A 10,669-nucleotide genomic window follows, 5' to 3' on the forward strand; every position below is an offset into this window, starting at 1 on the left:
CAAACACAAGACAAAAAACCAGTGGGTATAAATACACAGAGAACAAACAAGAAACACCTGGGACTAATGAGAGGGTGGGGCTACAGACTAGAGACAGGGGAGTCAGATAACCAGGAGGCAGGACATGGAAAGACACATGAACAAAAGGAATGCAAGGGAAGGTCAACAAGAGGAGAGAAATGGACAAAAACATGGGCAGGGAAAGACAGGATGTTCCCCAAGCATAACCATTTTATTTATTTCTCTTAAACAGCCAGTGAACCGACACACATCTTTTGAATTTTATATGTAATGTAGAAAAAAGTAAAATAGTGGTAAATCTGAAAAGATTTTTCTCTGGGTACTATATTGCCTTATAACATGCTGCACATATCTCTCCACCATCAATGGGTTTAAAAAAATACATTTTAGACCGCAATCTTGTAACCATTGCCAGATAAAGTATTTACTTTATCAGATAAAGTAATCAGACCCTTTTTCAAGGAGGTTGTTACAGTCTTCTCAGAGTTATTGTAATACAATATCCCAGGCATCAAGCAATGTATTTATAACTATTTCATGTAATAACTTTCTGTGTGGGAGCTTTTAGAGGCATTAAACTCTTCAGATGTCTGTTTCCTATGTGAGCAATTCTGACTCTGTAAGTTTCTCTAGAACGGAGCATTTCACATTCACATTCACATTCACATTTCACAAACCACTCTAAATGACTGTTTACATCTGAACCATTTAATTATAGAGAATTTTTAAAAAATCGGTGGAATTCCCTATTAACAATGTTTCCTTGGCAAAAAACTCACATTCAGGCACTTGTGTTTCATAGTAGTAAAGTATAATATACTTAGCTGCGAAGTCTGAGCAATAAAATAATAGTGAAGATATGCTTCCGATTTTGGCACATGGATCACTGTACATATTTTTGACCAAGCATCAGTGACCTGACTGGCTAAATTCAAATTGGTCAACCAATCATAAGAACCAGATATTAAGTAAGCTTTATTATTATCGCTTTAATTGTTGCTGACATCAATGACAATTGCCTCTATTTTCATCCCTGCAAAGTTTCTGACCGGTAAACACCTCCATGCCGCTGCAGTACGAGCCCAACCGAGACAAATGAAAAAGAAACAGTATCACAAAAACTCTCGTGCAGACTTTAGAAAATTAACTGGGTAAGGAAACAAACAGCCTGATGTTCTTCAGAGATGTTAGCTAATAGAGTTTGCTATCTGAAACTGAACCTACTGAAGCACAGGGTCAAACAAGCACTGACACTGTTCATCAGTTGGTTCGTAGAAATGTGTTATTGCATGACATGAACAGTAGTTAGTCAGTCAGTGACCTAGTTGCATTTTGTCACTCAGCAAGCTGTGTTTTACTTATTTTATTATGTATTTATTTTTTGGAAACCAAAAGTTTTACCCCACCGCTTTTGGAGGTGTGGCGCCACCCCTGTTTTCTGTTTCTCTGCTTTTTAGTGTCCTTGCATCTCAGAGGTAGAAAGAATTTCCCCCTGAAATCTGCACTGCACGGTGTGAAGACTCATCTCTTCAGACAATACCTAGAATAACACCTTTCCCTACTCATTCTCACTTCATTCCTGTATCAATTGTCACTTTTTATTTCTCTCCGGTCCTCTGTGCTTTACTTCTTTTTTATTGCTCACACACTTAAAAAAAGCTTAATTTAATTCATTTTCCTCAGTGTCTAGATCTGTATGTATTTATTAAAAGGGGCCATGTCCTATACTTTTATTGTATTTTATTTTTTTCTCCTTAAAGTCCACTTTTGACATTTGTGTGTTTTAATGTTCATAACTGATTTTGCATGAAATTTCCAACCTCTCTTTATACTGTACAGTTAAACAGGCTGCTTTTGTTGCCGTGCCTTTGACCATAAATTCACATTGAAGGTGACAAATCACAAATGTTGCCTCAAGTTGGTCTTTTATGGGTGAGTTTGGGGTTGTTGTTACATGTGGCTGTGTACACTGTCCAGCTTCTGACAAGAAAATGTAAAAAAAATGCGGGAATATGAACAAAATGTTAGGGTTAGGGTTAGCAGAGGCCGACCCACATGTCTACAGTCGGTCTGAGGAATTTGTTTGAGCCAGTAATTTAGATTGTTGCTTCACTGCGTCATAGCTCATTTGCATAAAGTTGAAAACTTCTAACCTTGATTTGTCTGATTGTCGCTAAATCACAGGTACAGATTGTGTACTCTCAAAGGAAATGACTCGTCACCTGTTGCCCTGTCATACTCACATATATATTTGAGCTGTGTTCTGATTGTCTATCCTATACCATGCTTCATTTCAGAAAGCAGTCTGGGCTGAAACACTCCTTATAACTTCAGTATGAATGGGTGGGGCTATACTGCTGTAGCTGAAATGGCAGAGCCAAACCACTGTAGGCTGAATTTGACATTAACAACCAATTGAGATGCTTGCTAGGAAAATCTTGGGTAACACTTTCTATGATGCCTATGTTCATAAATTCTTTTGAACATGCTTATAATATCTTTGTAACTTGGTAACAATGCTTTGTAAGCAAACACTAATGTTAACGTTCCAAACTGTAACAATGTACTATAATTCAATATTTGATGACTTACATCTTGTAACACAAGTCACTATCCATTACAGAGCCATTTAACCATGGTTGATGACCTGCACATACTTATAAAGCATTTATAATACTTATTAACCCCTTAAAATCATCAGAGGCTTATTACATGCTAAGACTTATTATTCAGTAACTACAGGGATTTCAATTCACTTTGGGCCCACCAGCATGTTAGGGGTCAATAATTATAAACATTAATGATCATTAAAAATGCCATCACTGAATGCTTGATTGATTCTTTTATTGTCACATGTTGGTGGTAACTGTTTTCAGTGCATCAAGATGCAATTCAACTCTGTAGTAGCACAATACACATAAACATACAATGTAACAAATATACAGTAAACAATACTCAATACAATGTAAAACAGACAGCATTAATCATGGGAGAATCACAGAAAATTACACAGTAATCTTATTTGTGCATTCTTACAAAGGCTGGAAAATTTTATGGCCAGACTACAATGATTTACACTACTCTGAAAAGTTTAGTAAACTTATTAAGCTGTTGTTTTAGTTTTTAAAGATCTATAGCACCTCCCAGAAGGAAGTGGATGAGATGATGCGCTGGATGAGAGGAATCTGTAATTATTCACTGTGCTTGCTTAAGTGTGCTCTGAGGATAAACAGAGTCTACTGAAGGTAGAGGTATTCTAATTATCTCTGAAGCTTTACCAACAATCCCTTGCAGTTTATTCATTTGTATATCTTTTTTCCATACCAAACTTTAATAAATGATGTGAGAACACTCTTGAGGATGGAAAAATGAAATTAAATGAGTGGATCTCTTCTACTAGAAGTACAACCTTTGTTGAGATATTTTGATGATATTATCAGAATTAATGCTCCCCATCAAAGAATCGCTAATGTAGTGTGCTTCCAGTAAAGTGACTGGTATGTTAGGTTATTCACATTTGAATATTAAATGTGCGGTTTATGTGTCTGTTTGTGTTTAGTACATGTGCGCTATAATATACTGTATATCTTTTATAATTGCAGGATGAGCTGCAAGAGCTTCCTGCCTCCAAGGCTAATTAGGTGCCACTTATGTATTCTGGGCAGATTTGGACAGTGTGAGACAAACAAATTGTTGCTGCCCAAAGAAAAACATGGTAATGTAAGTTAATGTAAAAAGGGTTTTACTCCAAGTGATTTTTGAGTATTTCTATTGGTCCATTCATCATGAAGTCTTCACTAAGTACAAAGGACAGCTGCCATGTATAAATTATGTAGAAAAATAGAAACTGACAAAAATGGACGTTTTTCTTTGGACAGCAGCAAAATGGTAAAAACACCTGTTACTACTGTACAAAACAATTGTGTTTACTGTAATCTTTTTTAGAACTTTGAGAAATTAAGAAAGTTTTTAGATTGCAATAATGTGTCAACAATGTGATTTTGCAATTAGTATGGAATTCAGTGTTTCCACTTCATATTACATAAATAAGGTTTGTAGTGCTTTTTAATGTATTTACAATGTAGAATAAGCTAACATATCAATCACTTTACCAGAAGCACCCTGGCATTTAAATGTATATGATGTTTTTACAATTGTTAATATTTATAATAGGTGCTTTTTCCAATTTAAATGACGTATACATTGAAATGCCATTATACAAAAGTGACACGTGTTAGCAAAGAATTGTATATAGTTCATTAATAGAGCCTTATGAAGCACTATTAGAATTTATGAGTATGCTTATAAAGCATTGTTACCAAGTTGCAAAGAGTCAAAAGCGCACTTGTAATGGCTTATAAATACTGGCTTCATAGAAAGTGTTACCCAGTCTTGTCTAAGAAGGATTATGGGATTTTGGGATTATAATTATGGAATAATTATTAGCATGTTTTGCCTCATCGTAGGTGGAAGGAAGGGGCAACGGAGGCATGATCCAGTGTTTTCCTCCAATAGCGGAGCAGCAGGAAGAGGAAGACGAGGATCAGATCCTCTACCTTAGATCTGTGGATGAAAGAAGCGGGCAGAGACACTCACTCATACAGGGCAGCACTCATCAAATTGACAAGAAGCTTCGCATTCAGCAGCCTGCAGTGACCAAACCTGACCCCTCCAATCTCAGTCCCAGGTACACATACACACACGCACACAGATGCAGATTGCCATACATACTCACTTTTTTACTATTTATTGCTTTGTTTTACTGATAACACATGCAGGAGTCAAAGGTACATAAGCACTCATATGTAACACAGTATGCTTTGTACGCTGTGTTACATGTAAGAAAGTGCTTATATAAGTATGCTTACAAAATTGTTGGGTACCTCTGGTCAAATAACATGTTCTGTTATTTGAGAACTAAGTGAAAATAGTTCAACACATCCTCTACAGAGAACATACTTCTGCATATTTTTATACACAATTACTGTTAATGTGCTGAATTATTATTATTATTATTATTATTATTATTATTATTATTATTATTATTATTATTAACTTGAGATACAAGTTAGATCCTTTTTGACTTCATTATTACATACATATATTACATTATCACAGACCATAATTAATAATTAGGTTTCTACAATTCAAAATAATTATTGATTATTCTTATGTCACTAAGTGAATGGTTTATAATTCAATTGATATCATGTATTACTGTATATCATTACTGTTGTGCAAAAAAAATCTCTCCTTTTGACATTTTTACTTTTTAACATCTTGAAAACTTCAGTAACCCTTTACACCTGATAGATCATTCATGATTAATGTACCAATAGAAATGGTCAAAATTATTTGGCCAAAGTCTGGTTGCATTGACTTTCATTACAACGTTTTGACTTCTCCTTCAAAGTTAATGTCCTAAGGACACAAGGTTTTGTTCTAACAGTGACAATATGTAATGATACACTTGTTAACAATCATTTACAAACACCATAGATTGTTATTAAGTAGCTATTTGTGAGGGCTATTATTATAAAGTGTTAGAGATTTGTTTTAAAGGCTTTTGATTTTGTATGTGTATTTTTCAGGGTTGTTGATGGAACAGAAGCTAGTGAAGGCTCAGAATGCTCTCCAGCATTCACATTCTCACCTGTTCACCAGAACATCAGCCCATCCAACACAAACACCAGCAAAGCAGGTCAGTGTTTGTGTGGGTGGAGGAAATATCACACAATTACTACCTCTGTTGGAGGTTTTACGTTTTATTTAATCAGTTACCGTTGTATGCAATAGTTTGGGCACCTCTGTCAATTTACCGGTTCTGTTGATTTTCGAAGTGAAAATAAGTTTACATATCCTCAATCCTATAACATATTGGGAAAACATAAAACTTAAAATGTGGTCTATGCAAAAGTTATGGCACATTGTACAATATTATTAAAAAAATCCTACTTTTGCTATGATTGTATAGTGCTAGGCTGCACAGAAAAATTTACGAAAATATCACAATATTTCTCAAATATTTGACAGATAGCATTAATGAAGTTAACGAGCTCCTGCTGCTGCTATAAGCTGAAAGAATGTCTTACAAACATGACTTTTTGATTGGACTGTTTTGTTCCATTAGGCATTTCTTAAAATGACACTAAAGGGAACCGTACACAGTAGAGGTGGGCAATGTGACGATATTTTAGCATTTTTGTTATAAATTTTGTTATTGTGATGACCAACACGCTTTTCTGAGCATATTGTGGATGTTGGCTGCTAAGAGATGATGGCTGTTTTTAAATGTGGCAAAACAAATGCATCGTGTCCGTGTGTCAAAATATCATGATACATATCACATATTGTGAAAAAGTCTTTCAATATCTAGATATGTTTATATGTTTTTGGCATATCACTCACCCTTACACAGTATTTTAAACCAGACGGAATATAGATTAGAAGAAAGAAAACATATTATTTATTTAGTTTTTATGTAGATTGAACTTCCAAACATAGTATATATTAACTACGTTGTTGTTGTAGTAAATGGACTACAGGTGCTTTTTAAAGCAGATGTAACATTTATAGCTGCCATTTGTCTTTAATTGCCTGCTTTTCCAGACATCCTGCAAATCACCACAGCAGAGCTAGCCGCTAAATCAGAAGAGACCAGAGGACAGTTACGCCACCTAGACCAAGAGGTATTGTAACACAGCTCCTTTGTACTTGTATTGCTGCCAGTGTGGTGGTCTTGTGAACATGTAAGAATTGTTTTCATTTTGTTTTCAGATACCAGTAAGCAAAGCTCTCTTAGTTTAGCTTGATGTAGTCTGAGTGCCCTGTACTCTGTTAGTAATGAGTTAACCTGAAATCAGCGCAGTTCAGGTAAGCTCCTAGTGCCCTAGTACTCACAAACCATATGGCCAGACCCAAAGAGGGAGAGTGAGAGTGAAAGAGGGCAGCACAGGGTATTTTTCAAACACTAGAGGACATGGAACATGTTAGGTGTGGAAAGTGGGGCTGGCCCCATGATGACATAAGGGAACGTTTGGTGATGCCCTTGAACCTTCTGTTACATTCTTCACTGAGGTTTTTTATCTGGCATCTCCATGTACTGAAAAAATAGATACAAAGATGTTGTACATTAAAGCGATAAGTATTGCAGTTAGAAAATGCTACATAAAATATAGTGTTCATAATAAAGTGTTCATAATAAAAAGGATTAACAATGTCAATAAACAGTTCTTCAAAAATGGTCAGAAATGGTCAATATTATACAATGAACTGTACAATGGTATTTAATAACTTGGAGCATTAATACAGAATTATTCACTTGATGTGTGTGGTCCTATGGCTGTATATTACAGTGCAGTTAGATGCACTGATATGATGATAACTTTACTGAACTAAATTTTGACTGAGCTCTTTTTGAATGCTCTTTAATGCCCTCACAATTATCAGATTATCAGGGGAAGGTGTCTGAAGCACAATCAATGTTGCAGAATTCTTCTGGATGTTTTATGCAATTACACATTTCCACCTGAGAGGTCTCCAAATATATAATTTCAATAGAAGCAACATGGTTTTTGTTAAAAAAAAGATTTTTTGTCCTTCTGTTTCAGGTTTAAATTGTGACAAAAAATGACTTATTTTCTCAAGATTTTGACATGGCAAAATAAATTAGTCAAAATAATGACAAGGTCAACAACATAAATAATCCTCGTGGAGTATGTATGTGATTATTTCAACATAAATGATAATCTTGAGAAATGAAGACATTATTTGAACAAAAAGTATCACAAATTTTGTGAAAATAATTATTTTCACCTTTTGTTTTGAAATGTTAATTTTCTGGCTGATGGGATGGGCTTGAACTTGAGTTCTGTGCTAAGTGCATATTGTAAAATCCCTGTTTAATTTCACTATCTATACTCTGGTCATTTGAAAACTATATAATTTTGAATGTGTCCTTTTAGCTATGTGCAGCACATCAAAGAACGCCAGAGATATTTCTGCCACAGTGCACACAAACCACTGAAGCCTGAGCACACAGGAATAATAAGGTAAATAGATAAATGAGGTAGCTTTAATAAAGCAGATACTGCAGAGCCAATAAGTCTCAATATTTGTTTTTAATAATTGTTTGAAAAAGGAAAACTGTCAGATCATTATTTGGGCAAAACTTTAAAACTTTCATAGTGTTGTACAATATACCCAAATTATTAAAAAATAGCAGTTTAAAAACATTATTCTTTTAAAAGTATTTGGTTTTAGTTGTTAGTTTTTGTTTATTTATTTATTTAGTTAGTTAGTTAGTACAAATAATGTTAGCTATGTTAGCGTAATTAAAACAAACAAACCAAAACAAACTTCTCCCAGTATTTTGCACTTTGACAGGGGAACTCCTAAAAATGCCTATGCAATGAGGCAAAAGCGCAAAAGAACAGTGGTTGCCCCTTTGATCATTTTAAGGCTGCTAAAGGACCATTCCGTTTATTTCGTAAATCACTGCAGTCACAAATAGCACAAAGCATTAGTAAACATGCCCTTGAGTTGCTAAAGTCAGCCCAGTAAATGTAATGCTAGGCTACATGTTGCAAAACAGCATGCCTCATGGAAGAGAAGATTTGAGTGATGTAAAGTACAGTGTAGTAAAATTAATGCTATACTACGGTTGCAGTTCACCAGTGAAACCACACTAAAACCTGGAAAGACTAGGCTTTCAGGAAAGTTGAAAGCACTAACTCTTCAAATCTGTAATATATAGAGTCATGAAATCACAGATCGTGTCAGTCATAAACATGATGATGTAATTTTTAAGACAAAACGTTTTGCCAATGTCCAAATGTTGCCAAGGCATTTAAGACACATCCCAGTCAGATTAATATAAACAGTGCCAAAAAATGGGAAATAGATACACAATTAAACTTGTACTAATCGAGACTTTAGTTAATACTTCAGTAACTATATTTTTTAACTCTGTCTTGTGTTCAATCATAGTTTTCAGCAACGATTATAAATGACAAATACATACAGGAGCATACTTGCTAGACTGGTCAATTAGTCCAAAAAATAGTTGACAAATTAACTATACTAACTATAGCGTTATAGCAGTTACATTATCTCCACGTTTATGTAGCTACTAATTTTGCTCATTTCTAGAATTCATTGATTAACTTGATTAAAACCATTTGTATCTTTCATTTATTACGTTGTTTAGTGTGCAGTCAGCATTTATTTTAATGCTTTGTGCGCTGCAATATTATTCCTATAAATAACGTGGAATAAAAACATTTCAGACTGCTTCAGTTGATGCAAAATTGTTTTTTCCTGTTTGTTCCTTTTTCAGGATAATTGAGCATCCTCCCACCCATTATGTCCCATTGAAAATAAAAAGAGACTTGATTACTGCAGAGAAATCAATTGCTCAGTATTCTGGAGATGAATAATCAGAAAGTTGCCATAGCAATACTGAAGGTTATGTAACTATTGCTTGTGCTGAGACAATGGGTGACCCACTGGTTTGACTGTCAGATGGCTGTATTGACATTAGATTTTTCACAGGTGGCTCTGCGAGAGGTCCTGTACAGACCTCTCTCTCTCTTTCTGTTGCCTCTCTCTTCTTGTTTCCTCTTTGCGTGCCATTTGTTTCTCTCTCTCTCTTTCTCCCTCTCTCTCTCTCGCTCTCCTGTTTCCTCTTCATGTCTTTGTCTCTCTCTGTCTTATTCTGTCTCTTGCTAACAGACTGTCTCTCAGCAGGGTTTTAGTGTAATCCATGTTTGGTCCGGTCCACTCAGAGGTGTGGGGGGGACCCTTCCTGGTGCCCCTTCCTGTCTGATGCTGTGTTCTTATACCTTCTCCTGTCTCCGATGGCATTTACGGATCATTAACCAATTAGACTCATTATTTGTTATTATCACTTTTTTGGCATGACACCCCGTGCCTCTGCCAAATCCGTGCTCATCTAAGCCAAGATCATCTGTGCCATGTTCTGCACCATCACCAATACTGTATTTTTCACACAGTGAGCTGGCTGTGGATAGAGCCATGATGCATGCCAGTCACATATGTACATAAATAGTAAGACTACTATATGATTACTGTATAATATTTGTCATCATACAATACAGTATATATTTGTACATTAAACATTATATGTATTTAGACATAGTATACAATATGTCATACAATATAGTCTGTTTTATACAATACAGTAAAAGCTTTTTACACTGTATATTCTAGAAGTATTTGCTGGTTATCTTTAGGAATGCACTGATATGGGAATCATGGGCTCAAGCTGATATTTTACATTTTTCCATGTACATATCTGCCAATTCTGCTACCAGCCAGTTAACATGAAATGTAGAAACTGGGACTCACCTGGATTAACATTACAAAAAATGCAGTTAGGTCCATAAATGTTTGGATGTCAACAATTTTAGTTATTATTAAAGTTATCTGTCTACCACAGCATATAAGAGGTTAAATAATTAATAATGCAGATGTTCTCAAAGTGTACACTTTCAACTCTAACTTGAAAGTATTTACATCCAAATAAGGCAAACAATGTAGGAATTACAACCATTTTCATAGATAGCCCCTTCGCCCACCCCCTACCCCCTATATTAACTTCAAAAGTAAAAGTGAGAAACAGCTGGCT

General features: G+C 35.2%; 1 protein-coding gene across 1 annotated transcript in view; it reads left to right on the forward strand.

The window, feature by feature from the left end:
* kcnh8 (potassium voltage-gated channel, subfamily H (eag-related), member 8) overlaps window positions 1–3,683 on the forward strand; it is an 80,594-nt gene extending 76,911 nt beyond the window's left edge. The window contains exon 12 of the mRNA XM_036567009.1: window positions 3,624–3,683. Coding sequence (XP_036422902.1) covers window positions 3,624–3,662 — 39 coding nt within the window. The 3' untranslated portion in view covers window positions 3,663–3,683. The remainder of the gene's footprint in view (window positions 1–3,623) is intronic.
* The last annotated feature ends 6,986 nt before the right edge of the window (window positions 3,684–10,669 follow it).

This window comes from Colossoma macropomum, unplaced genomic scaffold (genome assembly GCF_904425465.1).
Source record: "Colossoma macropomum unplaced genomic scaffold, Colossoma_macropomum, whole genome shotgun sequence".
NCBI lineage: Eukaryota > Metazoa > Chordata > Actinopteri > Characiformes > Serrasalmidae > Colossoma > Colossoma macropomum.